Source organism: Podarcis muralis, chromosome 17, assembly GCF_964188315.1.
Source record: "Podarcis muralis chromosome 17, rPodMur119.hap1.1, whole genome shotgun sequence".
Taxonomy (NCBI): Eukaryota; Metazoa; Chordata; class Lepidosauria; order Squamata; family Lacertidae; genus Podarcis; species Podarcis muralis.
Genome location: NC_135671.1, coordinates 1138864 through 1162141, shown reverse-complemented (window position 1 = coordinate 1162141; position 23278 = coordinate 1138864). Strand labels below are relative to the sequence as shown.

At 46.1% G+C, this 23278-nt stretch overlaps 2 protein-coding genes and 1 pseudogene across 6 annotated transcripts in view; 1 reads left to right on the top strand and 2 right to left on the bottom strand.

The window, feature by feature from the left end:
* Positions 1 to 23278, bottom strand: part of LOC144325956 (synaptonemal complex central element protein 3-like) — a 258614-nt gene that overhangs the window by 33375 nt on the left and 201961 nt on the right. The window contains exons 1-3 of one of the 5 annotated variants that reach the window (XM_077921190.1): positions 9951 to 10083; positions 4791 to 4820; positions 1187 to 3079 (exon numbers count right to left, since the gene is read on the bottom strand). The exons of 1 other annotated variant lie outside the window; for it this stretch is intronic. In XM_077921190.1, the coding sequence (XP_077777316.1) occupies positions 1187 to 3079; positions 4791 to 4820; positions 9951 to 9959 (1932 nt within the window). In that variant the 5' untranslated portion in view covers positions 9960 to 10083. Of the gene's footprint in view, positions 1 to 1186; positions 3080 to 4790; positions 4821 to 9950; positions 10084 to 23278 lie in introns of those variants that run through there. 3 more of the 5 variants (XM_077921191.1, XM_077921194.1, XM_077921197.1) reach the window with 3 other exon arrangements.
* On the bottom strand, positions 13120 to 16548 carry LOC114587898 (negative elongation factor B pseudogene; annotated as a pseudogene).
* Positions 16974 to 23278, top strand: part of KPNA1 (karyopherin subunit alpha 1) — a 29263-nt gene continuing 22958 nt past the window's right edge. Inside the window, exon 1 of the mRNA XM_028711749.2 lies at positions 16974 to 17095. The gene's annotated coding sequence lies outside the window, so the exon portion shown is untranslated. The remainder of the gene's footprint in view (positions 17096 to 23278) is intronic.

Here is a 23278-nt window from a genome sequence, read left to right as displayed (position 1 = left end):
CGCGATTTCTGTTCTCATCCTGAAGCAAAGTTCTTAACCCGAGGTACTATTTCTGGGTTAGCGGAGTCTGTAACCTGAAGTGTCTGTAACCTGAAGCGTCTGTAACCTGAGGTACCTGTATAGGCCTATATCTATTGGATATAGGTATGGATGTAGCTATAGGCCTAGATATAGTTTGCGGAGTCCCTGTTAAATTGACACCTTCATTTAAAACTCAAACTCATACTGTATTTAACATCCCAGTTTGATTAAACTCATACTGTATTTATCATCCCACTTTGATTAAGGGTACAATTCTCCCTGCTGTCTGTGTGTGGGAAGGGAAGAGAGAGTCAGAAGCGACAGAAATCAGAGGTTCTGTTAGACCATACTATTTCCACTGCAGTGCTGGAACAATGTGCTTGGCAGACTCCTACTTCGAATCAAGGCTTAGTTTTCTTGGAGAACTAAGAACATGCTTGCTTTCCATCTTCAGGGAACATTCCAATATTAAGCTAACTCTTAATCTCAGAATCTTGGGTTTGAGCCCCACGTTGGGCAGGGGGTTGGACCAGATGACCTTTGTGGTCCCTACAATTCTGTGATTCTGTGAAGGTTAAAACTTTAAAACATCTGGTGAAAGAAGATTGGAAGAAATTTAAAGACTATATACAGAAATATTGTAAAATTAATGAATGTTAGAAGGATGTTGGATAGAAAATAAGTGGTTTCCAGCTGTAATGCTTTAAGAGATATGAAAAAAAAAAGGTTTACAAATGGGTAAAAGTTTAATGGTAAGGATTTGCTGAACTAACAAACTGAACTGGAATACAAAAAAGGGAGGTATGAGGAGGTCTGGGGAAATAAGCGTAAGGAATATATGTTATGAAAATTAATGTGTTTTTACCTGTTTTTATTTTGTATGTTTCTTTTTATTTTTCATTTTTTTTTTTTTGTTATACCTTAAAAACTTTAATAAATATTTTTTTTAAAAAACAAAAACTTTAAAACATCAGGGCAGACCCTGATATCTTGCAACCCTTGCTTGTGGCAGTGCTTTAGCCAGTGTAAACAAAGCCTAACTAAAAATTGCTAAAATGTTTTTTATAGTGGTAGAAACCCGTGATGCCCACAACCCCAAATCCAGAGACCTATGTAAATGTTTGGATGATGCCACCATCCCCTCCCAAATGCCCCCATCACTTGCCTTTTTGCGGACTCTCCAAGAAGTGCCCCCGTGAGAATATCTCTTCTTTTCCCACGACAGAAGGACCATTCCTCTCTCCTGCAGCAGAGTAGCACAGATGTCCCTCATCTGCACCGACACCTGAGCCAACTGAGACAAGCTGTAGCTATCCAGAAACTCAGCGATGTACTTCAGGATCTCCAGGGGAAGGCTGCTCAGAACATCCATCTCTTTCCCCCTGCGATTTCTGCTCAAGTTAAATTTCTTTGCTTCCGAGAGCACGGGGTCAACCTCTGGCTTAAGGGCAAATGTCTTGAGGCGCTGGCTGTAGATGACCCTTGAGCTTTGCCCGGCCGGGCGCCAGGGATATTGAACAAAAGTGCAGCCCAGGTAGGCGAGTGGGCAACGGCGCTGGAACCACCCATTCAAGCAGGACTGGATGTCGGCGTGAACGTTCTTGAAATGCGAAGGAAACTCGTCTCTCCTGAAAACGTGGCTGCAGGAGAACGTGAAAGCAGAGTTGCTTTTGTTGTGCCTTTGGGTTACGCTCTCGCTTCTGAGCTGCATGTGGAGACTCGGCGGGTCTTCGGCATCTAGTGTGTCTGCTAGAACGGCCGTGGAAGCGAAAGGCTCCGTACCAAAGTTGTACGTTTGCGTCCCAAAATCTATGAAGAGAGCATCGATGCTCTTTGATTCAGAGATCTCGTGCCCTTTCAGTTCCTTCTCCAAGGCACACAGCAGTGTAGTTTTGATTGCATCGGATTTAGGAAGAGCCTCCAGGCTTACTCCTAACTCTGAAGTATCCACAGATACGCTCTTAGTTGGCTTCCTGTGCGCCACGACGTCCCCAAGGCGAGCTCTTTTGCCACAATAACTGACTGGCACTCTGAAGGTGGTTACAGTCTTCACTTCCTGAACCTCCAGGTTTCCATATACAAAGTCTTTCTCTCTGGGAGTGCAAGCAGCCATCTGACCAAAATGAATTAGCATCCTTCCATGGTGCACCAGATACATATTATAATCCCCTATAGGAACCTCTTTTTTTAACCTCTCCAAAACGCCATCTTGCCAAGGAGCCAAACCTGTCTTTTCAGCTGCTAAATTCACTTCAGGAGGGGCTTGGTTTTTCCCACTGTCTCCCACACTGCCACCTTCTTCTTGCGGCTTTCCTTTCTCATTGCCACTAGACGTTGGTCCTGTTTTCAGAGTCCTACTCTCCCTTCCACTTTCCTTGTTTTCGGCCAGTTGGCCTGTTACTGTGCACGCTTTGAATTCTTTACTGAATATGTTTTCCCAGGTTTTGTAACCGACTAAATCGACCCCTTCTTTGTCCTTTGCAAGGTTCTCACGCTCTTCCTGGCTAAGCCCAGCTGCTTCAGCCATAGTTGCTTCAGACCGACCAGCTCCTTCTCCTAGGTAGGACTCAGCACCATCCGTTCCTTCTTCATCTATGGGACAGGCCTCCGTGCATTCTGGGAAAAACTCAGCCATTCTGAGTGTCTTAAAAAGAGCTTTCTGATCTCTCAAGGCGAGGGCCGCATCTAAGCAAGCTTCGCCGGGCTCCTCTTTCATAATGTTCTGGTGCAGAACGGTCTCAGAATCCACGTTTGGCCAACGATTCCAATCCATCGAACAGGAGACGATACTGGCGGGGCAGACTCTGAGGTGTTTGGCCACTTTGAAACGGGCCATGGTGAAAGGGCAGCCATAAACAGAGTTGAGGCACGAGACTTGCTCTAGCGGACACAGGAGTTGGTGCTCGTCCTCTTTACACATATGGAAAGCAGCGCCGCAGTGAGACCGGCAGCTGATCACCACGCAAGAGACTGTGGGCTCGACTGGAGCCTGGCAGTGCCGGTTGAAACACTTCTCACAGTGCTTGTGGAGTCCAGAGGAAGCTCGGTGCTTCCTGCCCTATGGACACAAGAGGAGACAGAAAGAGAAGAGAAAGAGAAGTAGCTCACCAAGGGGTGCGGGTGGCGCTGTGGGTTAAACCACAGAGCCTAGGACTTGCCGATCAGAAGGTCGGCAATTCAAATCCCCGCTATGGGGTGAGCTCCTGTTGCTCAGTCCCTGCTCCTGCCAACCTAGCAGTTCGAAAGCACGTCATGTGCAAGTAGATAAATAGGTACCACTCCGATGGGAAGGTAAACGGTGTTTCCGTGCGCTGCTCTGGTTCATCAGAAGCGGCTTAGTCCTGCTGGCCACATGACCCGGAAGCTGTACGCCGGCTCCCTCGGCCAATAAAGCGAGATGAGCACTGCAACCCCAGTCGGCCACGACTGGACCAGTCAGGGGTCCCTTTACCTTTACCTTTAGGCAACCTAGTCCTAATATAGGTAAAGGTAAAGGTACCCCTGACTGTACGGGCCAGTCTTGACAGACTCTAGGGTTGTGCGCCCATCTCACTTAAGAGGCCGGGGGCCAGCGCTGTCTGGAGACACTTCCGGGTCACGAGGCCAGCGTGACAAAGCTGCATCTGGCGAGCCAGCGCAGCACACGGAACGCCGTTTACTTTCCCGCCGGAGCGGTCCCTATTTATCTACTTGCACCCGGGAGTGCTTTCGAACTGCTAGGTTGGCAGGCACTGGGACCGAGCAACGGGAGCGCACCCCACCGCGGGGATTCGAACCACCGACCTTTTGATCGGCAAGTCCTAGGCGCTGAGGCTTTAACCCACAGCGCCACCCGCGTCCCAGTCCTAATATATTAAAGCTTTAAAAAGAAGAAGATGATGAAGAAGAAGCTCACCAAAGCATTGACGAAAGCTGGAACATGGTCCATGTTTGTGGCTTAAAGAGCTCTGCATTTATTATTACGGTCGTACCTTGGTTCTCGAACGGAATCTGTTCCAGAAGTCTGCTCAACTTCCAAAAAGGTTCGAAAACCAAGGCGTGGCTTCTGATTGGCTGCAGGAAGCTTCGGCAGCCAATCGGAAGCTGCAGAAGCCGCGTCGGATGGTCAGGTCCCAAAGAACATTCGCAAACTGGAACACTCACTTCCGAGTTTGCGGCATTCGGCAGCCAAAACATTGAGAACTCAGCTGTTCAAAAACCAAGGTACGACTGTATTATTATTAAGATTTATATACCACCCTTCATCAAAAGATCTCAGGGAGGTTCACATAAAAAAACAAATAGTTAAAACTAAAATAGAATCGCAGTGCCTGCTGTGGTTGAAGAGACCAGTAACCTATAATTGCTGCCTCCTGTGTTGTTTCTACTGCGTCAGGAGCAGCGGAGCGACCTCTCTGGGGTGCAAGCTTGGGCAGTGTGGATGGAGGTCCTGGGCTACCCTGACAACAAGACCAGCTTCCAAACCACATCAGCAAGTAATACATTTGGCACCAGCTTGGCTGACGGGTTTGCTGGAAGGCGGCATACAAGACACCACCCAACTGTCTTAGGTGCTCCACTCTGGATTTGCGTAGGGTTCACTTCTTAGCCTTTTCTTCTTCCAAAAATGGACTACAGGAACCATGGAGGAATGTGTCTCTTGGGCAAAAAACCCCAAAACGTTAGCACCCTTGGCCTAGAACAATTAATGGTGTGCTGTAAGGATGGAATTGAAGTAGAGAGACCAGTTCGTTGAATGCATTGCACGACAAAACAATCTCTTCTCTTACCATAGCTGCAGTTGGCTGCCTTTGGTATCCCTGCAAGAAAAACGAAAAGGCTTCACAAAAGTATCAAATAGTTGTGATCTAAGTACTGTACAGCCTTGCAGTTCAGCCATTCCATTCCAAAGCAGAATACGGAACCTATATGGTGTAGGCATGTCCCATCATTGGGGGAAATGTCGTCACTCCAGTGTAATTCATTGTAGATGCAGATGCCCATTTCATTACACAACTGCAAATGACCAACCCAAACTGTCACAGGTTGCTTGTTCTCCTGTATCGTTTTGTCAAATGGTCTGGAGGACATTTATCGCATGTAAGGGTTTTTTTTTTTACTACAGCTCCCATCATCCCTAGCTAACAGGACCAGTAGTTAGGCATGATGGGAATTGTAGTCCAAAACAGCTGGAGGGCCAAGTTTGGCCATCACTGACTAGGGGCTTGCGCACCATCGTTCAGGGTTCTCCTCCCTCCTGCGTGTGGTGAGTGGGGACCCTGTTGCAACAGTTTATTTCCTTTAATAAAGATCAGGCTTACTAGCCGCTTTGCTTTCAATATACTCTGGTTGGCCTCTGCTTTCTCTCCAACTGATAGAGATCTCCTGAGGGACTCTTTACGGGCTCTAGATACCCCCTAAGGGAGTTATAGGAATTTTTCTTATAACAATATGCACCATTACTTCAGTGCCACTGGTCATCAACAACCCAGAAAGTAACAAGTGTGAAGAAAATTGCTCGATATTCCATTGTCCATGCTGAGCTTTCTCGCACCCTCTCTGCTAGCATCTGTTACTTGTAAACTACAGTGATGGAAAAGATGTACCACTGAGTTGATCTCAGCTGACAGTTCTTCAGCATTGTACAGCTATTGTTCAGGAGGCAAGATCTTCCTTCTGCAGAACTTTTAGTGCAAATCTGGAGCAACAGCCTTCCCGGTGTACAACAGCAAAAGCATTCGTCGGTTTGTCTGTCACAGCCCGACTTCTGTTGCTCTGATTCTTGGGAGTATTTTGGATGCACATAATCTCTAAAAATAGCTGCAGCCATGACTTGCAGAATGTCGGCGCAGTTACATAGCACAAAAACTATGCATGTGTTGGGAGCACTTGAACATTACAAGGGTTGGAGCAAAAGACAGATAACCCAAATAAGGAGCAAACATTGCGCAGTCTGAATGCCCTACATGGGGCAATCCATCATTCAACAGAAGGGCCATTTTTAAAGTTCTTTAGCATGACTGAAAGAAGCCAGTTTCTTAGGGGGCGGGTGATGGAGATGGAAAGGAAAAGCAAGAGGCCTGCTAGGGCTCATGTAACCTATGGTTTAGCCTGGCTTCTTCCATCCAGAATGCACCACAATGGCATCCTGGCACTTCTCAGGTGGGCCCTGGAGGTGTGGGGAGAGACTTGACCAGCCTCAGCAAAAGCCCTGCTTGCACCTCCATCTCACAAGAAGACCCTCCGCAGAACCTGAAGGGACATCCTCCACGGGTTCTGGAAAAGGTCTCCTCGTGAGCAGGCGGTGCAGCCAGGCTTTGCTGAGGCTCTTCAGCCTCCTGGCTAACAGCCAACACACGGGAAAGCTGTGCCTCAGCTGAGCAAGTCCCCACACCATTAAGCTGCTCAGCTGAGGTGCAGAAGCCTCTCTGCATCTCAGCTGAGCAGCCTCAACAAGCCTCTGGCCTCTGAGGAGCTTGAAGAGATCCAAGGTAGCTCTTCTGAGCAAAGCGCATTCAAGCACCTTTTTTTCTGGGGTGTTATAAGAATGTTAATAATAATAATAATAATAATTTATTATTTATACCCCGCCCATCTGGCTGAGTTTCCCCAGCCACTCTGGGCGGCTCCCAATCAGTGTTAAAAACAGTACAGTGTTACATATTTAAAACTTCCCTGAACAGGGCTGCCTTAAGATGTCTTCTGAATGTCAGGTAATTATTTATCTCTTTGACAACTGGTGGGAGGGCGTTCCACAGGGCGGGCGCCACTACCGAGAAGGTCCTCTGTCTGGTTCCCTGTAGCCTCACTTCTCGCAATGAGGGAACCGCCAGAAGGCCCTCGGAGCTGGACCTCAGTGTCTGGGCAGAACGATGGGGGTGGAGACGCTCCTTCAGGTATACAGGACCGAGGCCGTTTAGGGCTTTCAAGGTCAGCACCAACACTTTGAATTGTGCTCGGAAACGTGCTGGGAGCCAATGCAGATCTCTCAGGACCAGTGTTATGTGGTCCCGGCGGCCACTCCCAGTCACCAGTTTAGCTGCCGCGTTCTGGATTAATTGCAGTTTCCGGGTCACCTTCAAAGGTAGCCCCACGTAGAGCGCGTTGCAGTAGTCCAAGCGTGAGATAACTAGAGCATGCACCACTCTGGCGAGACAGTCCGCGGGCAGGTAGGGTCTCAGCCTGCGTACCAGGTGGAGCTGGTAGACAGCTGCCCTGGACACAGAGTTAACCTGCGCCTCCATGGACAGCTGTGAGTCCAAAATGACTTAAGGTCTCAAATACAGAATAAATATTCATAAAGGCATACATATCTAAATATATGAACCATGTGTCTGAAATACCACGGGAGAGCAATCCTGAAGCTATTTTGACTCTCCCAGTGACCTCAAATATTCCTCTGCAGGAAGAGAGGCGAATGGGGAAAGCCTTCCCATGGTCCTTTTGCTTGCAAATCCTGTCTTAAGGGTGTGTTTGTGTATGAATAGGGTGGACCATGGGGTCACGAAGAGTCGGACACGACTCAACAACAACAACAACAACAAGGTGAGCCTGTGACCTGGACTCAGGAACTGAAGTATTAACAATCATAAAAGAATGGCCAGACTGCCCAGTTACTGCAATCATCGACCATTATTAGATATCCTGGCAGACAGGATTTCTGCTGTAGACCGCCTCCTTGAAGGAATAGGACTTGGAGGCAGTGTAGTACAGTGGTTCCACTCCTCCTTGCAGGGTTGTCCCCAGGAAAGAGAAGGAGGAGGAGGAGATGGTTGCTCGGCCCTGAAGCTTTTGAGCTGTGCGGTCTTGCAAGAGTCCCTCCTATCTCCTATGCTAGGAAACCCAGCCAGATGGGCGGGGCACAAATAATAAATTACTATTATTATTATTATTACTATGCCATTTAACATCTATGTGAGTCTGTTGGGAGCTGTTATCCAGGAATTTGGACCACAATCCATCAGTATGCTGAAGACACATAGCTCTGTCTCTTCATACCATCTGAATCAGGAGAGACTGTGAAAATGTTAGACCAGTGTCTGGAAGGAGGAAAAGGCTGGCTGGGGGTTTATAGTTTTAGTGGGTGTCTGGAAGATGGCTGTACGACCTGTATATTTCCCCTGAAAGAGCAGGTTTGTCATCTGGGAGTACTAAATTCCAACCTGTCACTGGCCTTTCCTGGACTGGGATAGCTTGGCCTCTAGGTCCTTGCTGCGGTGGCCTCCTGCTTAGACTACTGCAAAGTTCTCTACATGGGGCTGCCCTTGAGAATGACCCAGAGGTTACAGCTTGTGCAGAATGTGGCTGTTAAGTTGGTAGGTGGGGCAGCCTAAATGGATTGGGACCCAAGGACCCAAAGCAGCAGCTCCCCCCATTTCAACTATCTTGCGCCACCACTGTTGTGCCTGGAAGCTGCCTGGTTGGCGCTGATCTGTGACAGGGCCTTCTCAGTGGTGGGTCCCTGTTTGTGAAACCAGATAAGGTGCGCCTGTCTCCTACATTATCGACTTTTAAGAGAAATTTCAAAACATTCCTGTTTACGCAGGCGTCTGATGGCTGATAGATACTGGTCATGGCCACAGTGAAATTAATATAGTACTTATGAGGGTATGAGTCTGCTTTAAGATGTTCTAATTAGTTTTTTTAATGTGTTAAATCTGTTGTTGTTTTTTAATCGTACTGTTTTAACATTTTGACATTTGCTGCCCTGGGAGGGAGGGCAGGGTGCCAGTTTACAAAATAAAAATAAAAAGCCACAACACAACTAATCACCCTTGGCTGGAAGGCAAACCCTTCCTGCTCATTTCAGCAGAGCACAGCAGAACAGTATTGATTGCTCTGAGATGTGTTCAAAGCCATCACAGAAAAAAAGTCACCGCTGTGGACACTTTATATTGATTATTGGTGTTTTGTTGTGTTTAATGAGCTATTGTAAACTGCCCTGGACATTTTTTAAGTGAAGGGAAGCATAAAAGCTTTCAATGTAGTTTCCTATTCTGAGAGTTAGCTATAGACAAACTATAGATAAATAGATCCTTGAATAAGAGGTTACAAGAATCTTGGCTATTCCTGGGGAGGGGAGGGACTTGAGAGCTACTGGTTTGGGGAGTATCTATTACTTTTTATAAGGGTTTTCATGTCAAAACCACATGGCAGTTGTTTGCAATATTCGTGATAATACTGTCAGCTCTGTGCTATCGTTTGTTCTTCCATCTTCTAAATTCTTTTTTTTTTTTAACATCTCAAAGCTCTTCCCCGCCTTCTGCTTCACAGAACCTGCTGAAAATTCCTGATTAGAGGCACTCTCATGATTAGATCTCAGCTAATTCTGAAGTTTCAGATCTGCCCTGCTGTAACTGATTTCAGAGACTAGTCCTCTCAAAAGGGACCCATGCTTGTTTTTTGGAACTGACCTTGATCACGAATTTAGGATATTAATAGCTGAGCTCTTTGGTGCTAGCTTTCTGAAACTACTCTGTAACCTAGAAGCCCGTTCTAGATGCGCATGAGAGCAACCTGTGGTTATTTAAGTAGAAAGGAAAATGAACTCTGCACCTGCACAGAGCCTCCTCCTCCATTATTGGTTCATATTTTGCAAGGATGAGCCCTGGCATTGAAGGTGACAGCCTCCGATTAATCCCACTGTCTTTTGGAATGCAAAGAAGCAATAAAGACTATAAAGCTGCAATCCTGCACACAGGCTGTGCAAACACAGGAAAACACGAGCTCACGGAGCTCAGCACCTCTCTAGCATTCCCAGTTTAACAGAATATCAAGAGGAGAGTCTAACATTTATCAGTACTTTAAACACTTTGCATAACTGGCTGCGACACACTCCCCCCCCTTATTATTATACATGTTAATGTTTTTCATTCCTAACTCTGGCATGATAATATAGCATTCACCTTTCAGCTTTGATTCCAAAACAGGTTTTCGTTTTAAAGCCTTACCCTCAGCATGCAGTCTCTTTTTTTCCTGTACCCCAAATAAATGGTCTCTTGGGTTTTTCAGGCTGAGTTGAAGTGAGGTGGAGCAGAGATGGGTGGGAGCAGCAGAACGAAGGAGGAGGAAATCTGAGGAGGCAGGGGAGGTAAAAAAACACACCCTGAAATGCACACAAGTGGCCTCAGCTGTTAAAAATAAAACTGGTGCACTCGGCAGCATGGTTCAATTTACAGAATGTTGCCCTTCCACAATATTTATTTTAACTGTCATTGATGCTGTGCTGTTTAACAGAGCTTGAGCAGAACAGCTGATTCACATCTCAGTACAAAAACATTCTCTGCATGGCATATGCTTGGCAATGAAGTCTTCTTTCTTACTGAGGAAATAAGTTTTACATCCCTTCAGCATCTTCCTCCTCATGCTGCCTATATGAAATGGGTAAAGGTAGAGGGACCCCTGACCATTAGGTCCAGTCATGGCCGACTCTGGGGTTGCGGCGCTCATCTCGCTCTAGAGGCCGAGGGAGCTGGCGTACAGCTTCCGGGTCATGTGGCCAGCATGACTAAGCCGCTTCTGGCAAACCAGAGCAGCGCATGGAAATGATGTTTACCTTCCCGCCGGAGTGGTACCTATCTATCTACTTGCACTTTGGTGTGCTTTCGAACTGCTAGGTTGGCAGGAGCAGGGACCGAGCAACGGGAGCTCACCCCGTCGCAGGGATTCGAACTGCCAACCTTCTGATCGGCAAGTCCTAGGCTCTGTGGTTTAACCCACAGCGCCACCCGTGTCCCGCCTATATGAAATACTCTGACTTTATTTATCCCCCCCCCCCCTTTTGCATTAAAGCTAATGAGTATCTCTTTATCCGATGCGGGATATTAGTTTTCTGCACTGAAAATGTAAAAATACTGATGACTTCCACAATCTCTGCAAGGTTAAAAGACAACTTGTGTGGTTCGTAGCAAAGAGTGGCGCAATTAAGATAAACCTTCTGTCATAGCCTGACGATGAACTGCAGGCTTCAGGGCAGCTTCTTTCTCCATGTCTTTGACATGCCCATAGTTTGCCATGGGATCCAAAATGGGAAACACTAACCAGAATTCAGAACTATGGTTGGAGAATGTTTCTAGTTTGGAGTAAACGTAATTTGCCGACTGAAGGGTCATGGTGGCAAATTATAATTAGCACTGAACAAGTAACTGAACAAGTATTATAAGGGAGAGCATGTATTATTTTGTAACGTTGTGTCGTCTTGTTGCCACCTTGAAGACTTTCAGCTGATATGTGTGTTACTAATAATGTAATTAGTTAATTAGAGTTGTCTGAATTAAGCCAGTGTGAGCAATACACTCATGGCAAAACATTATCAGCCTCCATTTATGTAGCATAAAGATTTTAATGTGCTTCCGTGAGCAGGAAGAAATTCCAGGGCCACAGCCTGGGAGTCATTTTGGACTCACAGCTGTCCATGGAGGCGCAGGTTAACTCTGTGTCCAGGGCAGCTGTCTACCAGCTCCATCTGGTACGCAGGCTGAGACCCTATCTGCCCACAGACTGTCTGGCCAGAGTGGTGCATGCTCTGGTTATCTCCCGCTTGGACTACTGCAATGCGCTCTACGTGGGGCGACCTTTGAAGGTGACCAGGAAACTGCAATTAATCCAGAATGCGGCAGCTAGACTGGTGGCTGGGAGAGGCTGCTGGGACCACATAACACCGGTTCTGAGAGATCTGCATTGGCTCCCAGTACGTTTCCGAGCACGATTCAAAGTGTTGGTGTTGACCTTTAAAGCCCTAAACGGCCTCGGCCCAGTAGACCTGAAGGAGCGTCTCCACCCCCATCGTTCAGCCCAGACACTGAGATCCAGCGCCGAGGGCCTTCTGGTGGTTCCCTCATTGTGAGAAGTGAGGTTACAGGGAACGAGACAGAGGGCCTTCTCAGTAGTGGCACCCGCACTGTGGAACGCCCTCCCACCAGATGTCAAAGAGATAAACAACTACCTGACATTCAGAAGACATCTTAAGGCAGCCCTGTTTAGGGAGGTTTTTAATATGTAACGCTGTACTGTTTTTAACACTTGATTGGGAGCCGCCCAGAGTGGCTGGGGAAACTCAGCCAGATGGTCAGGGTATAAATAATAAATTATTATTATTATTATTATTACCCACCTGCCCACCTTGTTTGACCACAAGCAGTTCCTCGTGTGCTTCCTGCAGCCACTTGCTAGCCCATTTGCAAAGCTAAGCAGGGGCTGGCATGGTCTCAAATTGGATGGGGGACCATGTTTTGAGATTCCTGCATTGCAGGGAGTTAGATTCGATGACCCATCCCTTCCAACTCTACAATTCTATGAGGAATGCACCTAGTGACTCAGTTATTTAGGAGAAATGTCAACATTTATGAAAAACATGAAATTAGAAACTCATGCAAAGAACCGAAAAATTATTGCAAAAACCTTTGGGGCTTGCAAATTCTTAAAGAACCAGGAACTTTTTCATTGAAGGAAGAATTTAAAAACAAACAGAATGGCGATTCTGAGTAAATTTCCCATGGATCTCTTCTAACTCTAACATTCTACGATTATATGAACCCAACCCTTTAAGAAGTAAAAAGAATAAACTAAAAAAATGAAAGTACATTGTACATGGTACAACATGTAAATTACATGTGGAATTTAGTTATTTTGTTAATGGTGTTGTTGTTCTTGTTGTTTTGACAGCCTCTGAAACATTATTTCAGTGTCCTCTCCAAAAAAGCCAAGCTTCACAAATAATTCATTCTCATTAAATTACTAGGCTTCTCTATATGCGAACATCTAAAAGAACACTTAGGGGTTTGTTTGTTTTAAAAAACGTACATAATATGGTCAGTTTCCTTTCCCCCCAGAAAACCAAGTTCATTATTATTATTACTATTATTATATTTTTATTTCTTTATACCCCCACTTTTTCCCTGACAGGGACTAAAGGCAGTTTTCTTATTTTAATAAGAACAGCTCTATCAAATTTGCCCCAGAAGACCACTCTTGAGGGCAGAGCTGTCTTCTAGGGCAACAGGCCAGATGAGATGAGGCAACCCAAGTCCGAAAGACAGGCAAAAGATTATGACTGGTTTGTATCAGGAATCAAGACGTGGGTCTGATCTCTGCTGTGAGATCAACACAAGAAACTTTGTTCTACAGGCTCAGGGGGAGCGCAGCCTGGAGTGAGGTCAGTGGGGCCACTGCTGACCGGGGCAAGTCCACAGTGGGTGTGTCGGCTGTGTCCTGGACAGGGCTGGGCTTGCGGAGTTCCAGTTTTTTGCTGGTTGTAAAGCTCCTTCAAGGCTTCTCCACCGTGCTTGGGAGGCTCCAGTGACTTCAGCAGGGACTCCAACTTGGCAGGTGTCACTTTTTGGTGGAGGTGAAGCAGGAGCCTCAGCATGTGTCTATGCACATTCTCCTTCCTCCAGCAGGTGGTGAGGAGGAAGTCATCCAAAAGGCTAGTGCAGAACTCCTCTTGAGTGAACTCATCGCTGAGGAGAATGAGGTTGCAGGTGAGCAGATGCAGGAAGATGTCACTGAAGGCCAGATCCCTGAATGTCTCCCTCAGGGTGGGGAGCAGCCGGAGAAGAGTGTTCTTGTTGCTCTGCTTAGTGATGTGAAGCACGTAGTAGAGCCCAATCTGGCAGGCGATCCAGTGCTCTTGCAGAAATTTGGGAAATATATCTGGGATATATTTTGGGATATATATAGGATATATTTATATATCCATTCTTAAGGAAATCATCCCTGAGTGCTCACTAGAAGGACAGATCATTAAGCTGAGGCTCCAAGACTTTGGCCACCTCATGAGAAGAGAAGACTCCCTGGAAAAGACCCTGATGTTGGGAAAGATGGAGGGCACAAGGAGAAGGGGACGACAGAGGACGAGATGGTGAGACAGTGTTCTCAAAGCTACCAGCATGAGTTTGACCAAACTGCGGGAGGCAGTGGAAGAAAGGAGTGCCTGGCGTGCTGTGGTCCAGGGGGTCACAAAGAGTCGGACACGACTAAACGACTAAACAACAACAACAACAACAATCTGGGATTGTGGTGGGATAAGGTGCTGGTCCCTTGTCTTCCAAACACAGCTTCTGATCGACGGTAAATGTGTAGTCATCCACCACGAAGGTCATCAACAGCGGCAGGAACTTGGTAATCAAGTCTACTTCCATTCTGGGTTCCTTAAAGATCTGACCGTCAGTCGTGTCCCAGGCTCCCTGTCCCAGTGTCCACATTCTCAGGAGAAGCAGAAGATTGGGGCTTCCCCCTAGGTAACAGATCCTGCCCAATCAGTTCTTGCAGGTGGCAGATGGTGCTCAGAGCCAAGGTGTTGATGGCAAATGGATCACACAGTATCATGGCTAAATCCCCCAGGACTTGCTCTTGCCCTTTCTTCGCTCCGTCGAGGAAGCCTTGCAGCTCTCGGGCTCGCTTGTTGTCCACAAACCTCCAGGCACCAGGTAAACTTGTGGCAGGGGTCAACCAAGCAGATCTCGCTGAGATCTAGGTCCTGCAGTGACATGAGGAGCTCTGCCCGCAATGTGCAGTAATGGACATTGCGTGTCCGAAGGAACAAGGTCCACAGGAACTGCAGCACCATGTCATAGAGTTTCACGTTCTTCCCGATCATTTGGGTGAGCTTCTGCACCACCTCTCCTTGGTGCTGTTGTAAACAAAAATTGCCCTTTTCCCTTATGGGGTATCCAAGAGCCCATATAGAGTCCTTACATAGGTTCCCTATTGGTAGGAGAAGATAACAGAGGCCAACCAGAGAATATTGAGAAACAAAGCAGCTAGTAAGCCTGATCTTTATTGATCTGTTGCAACAGGGTGCTCCCCTCATACGCAGGAGAGAGGAGGAACCCCGAAAAATGGCGTGCAAGGCCTTATAAAGACTTTTGAAATTCCCATCCTGTAGATCAAGACCACCCCCAGAAACATCATACATACATCACAGAAGGGGTGTAACCTAAGACCACCCCTCAGATACATCACACCTACATCACAGAAAAGGCGGTCTAAAACAGAAATTTGAATATTGTTTTTCTCCTGCTGTTGTTTATCTCCTGTCTGGCAGGTTACTTGATTGGATTTCCTGGGTAGCCTGGCTAGTCTTTTGTAATGATAAATACTTAGTTCCTGGGCCATGTCACCGGTTCACACCCTATTCAAACACAGACATACCCTTATGACAGGATTTGTGAAGGAAATGACAATGGGGAGGCTTTTCCATTTTCCTTTGACCTTGCAGAGAAAACATTTGGTCACTTTGGGAGAGTTTGGGAATCAAAATGGTTCCAGGTCGGTCTTCCTGTGCTGATCTATGTATGTGCTTGGTTGGTAAACTTATGAACATTTAACATATGTCTAAGACCATAAAATTCCTATCACAGCGCCTTATTTTGGGAGTAGGGCTGAAGAAGTTGTGCAGGACAGAGAGGTCACCGCTAAACAAGGCCTTCTCCTTCTCCAGGATGTACCACTTCAGCAGAGGGGACACCTCGTCACCAAACAGGGCCTGGTTACCCCGCCAAATCTGATGCTTCACCTCCACGGCGTACGCTTTGTAAAGGTCCTTGTCAGTCATCACCAACTTCAGCTTCTTTTCTGGCACCTTGGGCAGGAGTCGCATAACGCACATCACCACAGGTTGGAGTGATGGCACCTTGACCAAGGGAAAGCTCTTCTCCAGGAGGTCTTCCAGCTGCTTGGACCTTTCTTCAGCCTTTCCTTCAGAGGCAACGGCTGAGACCCTCTCCAGCAGTTTCTCCCTCAGCTTGTCAAACACAGACTGGTGGAACTCGAGCCGGAGGGTGCTGTGGAGGTCCAGGAACGGCAAGGCGGACTGAAGAGTGGGCAGGAGGATGCCATTTTTGGTCTGGAACTGCTCGATGGCCTTGAGGGGCTCCGCGCAGCTGCTCAGCGTCTCCTTCAGGTCTTCCCTGTTTGCCACGCCAAGGTCCTGCAGCCCTGCAAACATGGCACAGCGCCCTCCTCCTCCTCCAAGGCTGCTGCTGCCTTAGAGATTAGACTGCTTTGTTCATCATATAATGCGACTTTGGCTGGAATTGTGATGATCAGCTTATTTAGTTCCCAGCATTCCGTAGATCAACTGTTTTACTGATAATTTGTTAATCGTTTTGTATGATTTAGGCTGTATTAGTGATTCTCTGCTTAAATTACGCTGTGACTCCTTTAATTTAAGACTCCTCTTAAATTTTACCTTTAAATGGCGCTTTGTGGGTTGCATGTATTGTCCCAAGGTCAAATAGTCTACGTCAGCCTCACGTAATACTATAAAAATTAAACGTATTATCTAGTGAATGGCAGAAATATAGTATAGCATTGTTTAATCTTCCAAACCTCACTGGTGCCTATTTTTAAGCAGCGCATTTAAGAGAGCAGATAAAGTATGTTTGTTGAAACTGCTAGTTTTAACTCCCGAAATGAGGAAGAAAAAAACCATAGCAAAAGTTTAAGAAACAGACCCAAAATGAGAACTCTTTTCCATCTCCAATCAGCTTGCCCCATATGTGAACTCCTCTTAAATTAAGATTCCTCTTAAATTTAAATTAATTTACGACCTTTCTCTTAAATTTAATTTAAGACTCCTCTTAAAATTACTCCTCTTAAATTAATTTAAGACTCCTCTTAAATGACTCCTTTATGGCTCGCAAGCCGCTTGGAAATCCATTTGAATGGAAATTCAACCAGCCCAATTCCCTTTCTGCGAGCAGCCGCCGCCTCCACATCCCTAGAGCGCCACTTCCGGGTCTCCGAGGCCGCCGCCTCCACATCCCTAGAGCGCCACTTCCGGGTCTCCGAGGCCGCCGCCTCCACATCCCTAGAGCGCCACTTCCGGGTCTCCGAGGCGGCGACGGGACCATAGAGCTATGAGCGAGCGAGTCTATGGGTCGCAGCAGGAGAGCGGCGTCGGCGGAAGAGGCGGGGCGGAGACTCCGGCGCCGGAAGCTGCGCCAAAGGGCGCTCTGGGCGCGTGCGCAGGGTCGGCCTTTCGCAGCCGGCTCCGCGGCGCAGAGGAGGGAGAGGCGCCGGCGCGCGCGCGCCTCGGGCCCAGGCAGCAGGAGAGGGACGTCGCGGGGCCGCCGGGCCGCCGCCCCACTGGCAGGTACCCGGGAGGGGGAAGGAGGAGACCCGCGGCTGTCGGGCCCCGAGGGGGGAAGGAGGAGGAGCGGGGGGGGGGGGCGGCGTGTATATATATGAGGGCCTTTTCTGAGGGGAGACGCCATTCTGAGGGGGGGCCGTTTGGGAGTGGGGGCGTCAACCCCCAGGGTCCTCGGAAAGGGGCGCGTGGGTTTGACAGCGGGGGGGGGAGACGCGTGTCGGAAGTGGCCGTGGGAATGGGCGCGGGGCGTGTATATATCACCCTCGTGTGGCCCCTTTTCCCACACACACACAGCCCGTCAAAAAAGGCCCTTCGCTTCGACAGGCAGGCAAGGCGTACACACACACACACACACACATATATTATATGTACGCCTATATATATGTATGTATATGTATATGCACGCCTTGCCTGTCGAAGTGAAGGGCCTTTTTTGACGGGAGACGCGGGTCGTCAACCCCCAGGGTCTTCTGAAAGGGGCGCGTGTGCTTGACAGCGGGGGGGGGAGACGCGGGTCGGAAGTGGCTGTGGGAAAGGGCGCGGGGCGTGTATATATCACCCTCGTGTGGTCCCTTTTCCCACACACTCACACACACACACACACACACACACACACACCCCGTCAAAAAGGCCTTTCGATTTGACAGGGAGGCAAGGCGTACACACACATATATATATATATTTGTGTGTGTGTGTGTATGTGTGTATTTCTATATATATCTATATCTATATATATCTATATATTGATGCTTCACACAAACTGTGGCAGAAATTAGAAGGGAATTGAATTATATTGTTACTGATTGCTGCTGAAATTTAGCTAACTTAAAGATAAAAGGGCATAAGTTCACCTGCAAAATGTGGGAGCTCTTAATCACGAACAAGATCTCAATACAAAGGAACAACCAATTGTTTGGGGGCTTTTTAGAAAAGTGCTTTCAGTTTCTTAACTGTGTTGAGTCCACCAAAACAGTGCACAAACAATCATTTTGCTTTAACTCAGTGACACTGAAGAAGGAATGTTCAGGGTCTACAATTTGTGATTGATTTTGAACCTCGGTTTGTACATTAAAAAATATTTTCCTAAATATTTAAAGTAGCTACTGGCCTTTTTCGGTGAATTTTAAGCAAAAGCTTCAAAATAAGTATGATGAAAGCAAGTAATGGATTTCTGATTTGAAGACTGTCTATAGTTTGTAGTGCTGTATATGAACTAAATGCACTTATCCCTGAGTTATCCCATGAGCGTAGCCATAACACCCAGCATGTCTTATATATATGAGAGTCTGGGGTAAAGGCGGATCTATACGGATCCTCGTGGATCCTCCACTTTTTAAAAAATAACCAGCAAATCCAGTGTCAAATCACACCTGGAAGGCACGCCTACCATACAGACTGGGCTATAAAAAAGTGGATCCAATACTTTGCCATGCAATGTGTGTGTGTGTGTGTGTGTGTGTGTGTGTACGTACGCCTTGCCTGCCTGCCTGCCTTCCTGTCAAAGCAAAGGTTCTTTTTTGATGGGAGACGCGGGTCGTCACCCCCGAGGGTCTTCTGAAAGGGGCGTGTATGTTTGACAGCAGTGGGGAGATGCGTGTCAGAAGTGGCTGTGGGAAATGGTGCGGGGCTGGGCAGGCAGGCAGGGCAAGTGCCACAGGGAGCTGCTGCTTCCACTTCGCCTCATTTTGAGGGGTCTTTGGGGGCTGGGTACGTTGCCCTTCCTTGGGCCGCGAGGGTGTTTTGGAAGCGCTCGCCCGGAGATGCTTTTTTGAAGCTCCCAGGTCTGACCATTGGTCTACCCAGCCCTTCATAAATGTGGGGCTTCTTAGAATGGTAGGGGGGGAAGGGACCGCACGAGGGTCATCTAGTCCGACCCCCTCCAAGGCAGGAATCTTTGGCCCATTGTGGGGCTCAGACTCAGGACCCTGAGATTAAGACTCTCATCCTGTACCCGCTGAGCCAGTCTGATCATTGCTGGATCCGGCCAGCAGCCCATCAAGCCTCTGAAGAAATAGCCAGTTGGATGCTTCTGGAAGCTCACAAGAGGCCATGAAAATTATGGCCATCTCTTTAAAAAGTGCTTTCCGGTACCATCCCTCTAAGCACAATAATTAGGAAGATTCTGCTCAAACCCGCAACCCTGAGATTAATGCTCTGCCTCAACTGAGCTATTCCACATTTGGTTTGTTATTGTTTTTTTTATTAGGTGTTTTATTTTCTTGTGGGGTTTTTTGTGTGTGTGAACCGCCTTGAGATCTTTGAATGAGGGGTGGGATACAGATTTAATAAATAATAGTGATGATCAAGACATTAGTGATGCTTTTCTGCGACTGGTGGCCAGTGTCTCTCTTTAGGGCTTCTGGGGGAACGGGGCAAAGGCCCTTTCCCAGCACTCCTACTGCACGGAAATCGTTTAGGCTTTAAAGCGAGAGGATCTCCTGTAAGAAAACCGTGACTTGCTTCTGCTGAGCTCTTCAGACGGTCTCCCGAACTTCTCAGGATCCGTGCGTAGAGATGTGGGGAGCTTTCATACTGTCAGGCTAGTGGGCTCTGTCCAAGGCCCAAGTGAAGCCCTTTGATTTGGGGATTGAACCTGTGCATTTCAAGTGTAAGTTCTACCTGTTGGAAGAGTTAAGGCTCCATTTTCCTTTTCTTATTTTGGGTATATTTGCCCTCGTTTCTAATTGGTAGTGGAGACACACCCTTATCTAGTACACCTTATCTAGTCTCAGGGCCCAAAGCATAGAAAACTAGTCATGGGAAGGGATCGAACCATAGATCTTGTGACTTTAGCATAGGTCAGAGGTATCTCCTCTACATTTTTATACTTATTTTTTGCATTGACAGTGGAACCTTAGGCACAAGCCGTAGGGGAGGAGTCAATAATACAGCAGCCCCAAAATGGGGCAGATAAACCAGAAAATCCTCTTGTTTGCAGACGGTAGTATTCTTGTGACAAACCCACAATCTTCTTTGCTAGCACATCAGAGGGTAACTTCACAATATAATTAAGGTTCAGGTGTTAAAAGTGCACTGTCCAAAGGCTGAGATGCTGGCAGTACACATTTAAAGGGAGGTTCAGGAGGCCTTACCTGGAAGTAAGTCCCATTTAAGTCTATGGGGGCTGAGTATTTATTATTATTTATTCAATTTATATACTGTCCTCTATCAAAACATCCCAGGGTGGTTTACTACATTAAAAGCATATTTTACAGAGCAAAATAATAAAAACATAAAGTAGACATAGAACTGCATTGTTAATATCACATTTCCAATACAAATGGGAAGGAATGGTAAATACTTGGAAACATTTTGGGGTTGTAATTGTATAGGGACTTGATTAAGCATATTATATTGATGTGCTCAGTTTAAAAGGATACGGCAGACTGGGGAAAGCCAAATGTGTCATAGTTGATGAGGGTGCAACCAGGGAAAATTAGTATTTTGTCCAAATTTATATATTTATTCCCTAAGCAGTAGTTACAATGAATCATTGAGTGACTGGCAGAAGCTATTAGTGAGGGTGAAGAAAAGCTCAGGATATGAGTGCCACATATTTTATATCCTGATGTCTTCCACATAAAGGGGGGGGGGGAGGCTGTACAGGAGTAATGCTCTCACAAATTGTTCTCTATAGAGTGATGGGTTTTCTCTGGAAAAGAAGCACAAAAGTAGATGCCAAACAATTCAAGCTATGCTTACATGGTCTAAGCCTTGACAATCTGACTGAGGTAGCTAGTATAAAATTCTGGAATCTTACCAGTTTCCGCCTTTTTAGGATAAGCCTATTTTAGACCTGTTTGGCTTGTAGATTCTTTAAATTATTGGGGGGAAATAGTTGCAAGGTTTTAAAAAACTGATGGACAGGCATCTTTTAAAGAGGGAGGTCAAGATTAAATTTAAATAGGTTATCGGTATATACAACTACATCACTTGGCTAATGTCTGTAGAGCCTTACTGAGTTTGCAAACTTCTTGACAAACAATTTAGCCAATCGAAAAGAACTATCTTGGTCATATAACCTGTTAGGGTCCCACACCATCCTATGTAGTTTGATTGTTTCAGGACATAGAAACACAAATTGAGGTAGAGGTACATAGACCCAAAGGTTTCTTCCTCAAACAACTTTAGGTAAATCTCTTTTTCTCGGGATTATATAGCAAGGTGGTACAGTATATCCCAGTCATAATATAAATCAGAAATGTGTCAGACCACTACTGGTACAATTAGACAAATCTTAGCTATCAATGTCCAAAGGCTAAATGATATCAGGCATGTATATTCCAATGTATTAATGGGATCACTAGCTGTTTTATACCAGTTGAACCACACATTCTGTTAGGGTGTTCAGACACAAACTGTGGCAGAAATTAGAAGGGAATTGAATTATATTGTTACTGATTGCTGCTGAAATTTACCGGTAGCTAACTTAAAGATAAAAGGGCATAAGTTCACCTGCAAAATGTGGGAGCTCTTAATCACGAACAAGATCTCAATACAAAGGAACAACCAATTGTTTGGGGGCTTTTTAGAAAAGTGCTTTCAGTTTCTTAACTGTGTTGAGTCCACCAAAACAGTGCACAAACAATCATTTTGCTTTAACTCAGTGACACTGAAGAAGGAATGTTCAGGGTCTACAATTTGTGATTGAATTTGAACCTCGGTTTGTACATTAAAAAATATTTTCCTAAATATTTAAAGTAGCTACTGGCCTTTTTCGGTGAATTTTAAGCAAAAGCTTCAAAATAAGTATGATGAAAGTAAGTAATGGATTTCTGATTTGAAGACTGTCTATAGTTTGTAGTGCTGTATATGAACTAAATGCACTTATCCCTGAGTTATCCCCTGAGCGTAGCCATAACACCCAGCATGTCTTAGCTTCACAAGGCCATTGCAGAGCAGAAAAGAAGTTGCTGGCCATGAATTTGCACAACACTGGTGGGTGAATATTGCCAGTAGCTTATCGCTGCATCTCAATTAGATCAGGGATCATTTAAAACATTGTCCAGTGTGTGTTTGTGTGTGTGTCTTTGTTTTGTGGGTAACTTAAGTTATTCACACATGCAAGTCTTCCTAGCAACAGCATGAAATATCATAGAATTGTAGAGTTGGAAGGGACCACAAGGGTCATCTAGTCCAACCCCCTTCCCAGTGTGGGGCTCAAACCCATGACCCTGAGATTAAAGGTCTCATCCTGTACCCACTGAGCCATTCTGATGATTGCTGGATCCTGCCAGCAGCCCATCAAGCCTCTCAAAAAATAGCCTGTTGGATGCTTCTGGAAGCTCACAAGAGGGCATGAAAACAAGTACTTTCCAGTACCATCCCTCTGAGCACAATAATTCAATTTAATTATTCTAGTTGATAGCCACTGCTAGACCATGAATTAGTCTAATAATTTTAAGAAACACAATCAGAGCAAGAGACCATTGTCACATCATGCAGGTATGGAATTTCCTTTTAGTCCAGAGCAGGTTAAACACCAGTATTTGAAACAAAGAAATTTCATATTCATGGTGTGTTTTATCTTGTCTGAAATGAATTTCAGTAGTGAAGTGCATTTTCTTGAGACTTTTCCTGGGAAAATATCCCTATGCAAATTACTCTAATTTGCATAACAACGTTTTTCAGTTTGCATCGCAACATTTTCTGATACCCTAGAGAGTTATCTAATTAGCGTGTTTATTTTTCTTTTATTTAGTAAATGAAGCTAAAAACTTTGAAGCTGCCAATTATTGCCTAATGTGTTGTACTGTATTTGCAATTGGCATCCATTCATTATTATGAATGAACATAAGAAATTATCCCCCCCCCTACACTTCACTGAGTTTCACTTTATTGGCTATCATTCAGGCCATGCCCAAGAACTGATCCAGCATACCCATTGCTACATACCTGATGACAATGCACTGCAAAACTATGGAAGGCTTCACTTCATATCAATAGCAGTGTGGGTGATAAGATAAAACCTGAATCTATGCTGCAAATTCCATGGGATCAAACAGAAATCCACCTGCACCACCTTCTGTGCTGGCCAGCCCAGGTATAAGCAGAAACCATTCCAGTTCATTTCCTTCCAACCCTATAGCCATTCCAGAAGTATACTATGGTTGATGGTATTGAAAGCTGCTTAGAGATCGGGGATCAACATCAGGCTTCCTCAACCTTGGCCCTCCAGATGTTTTT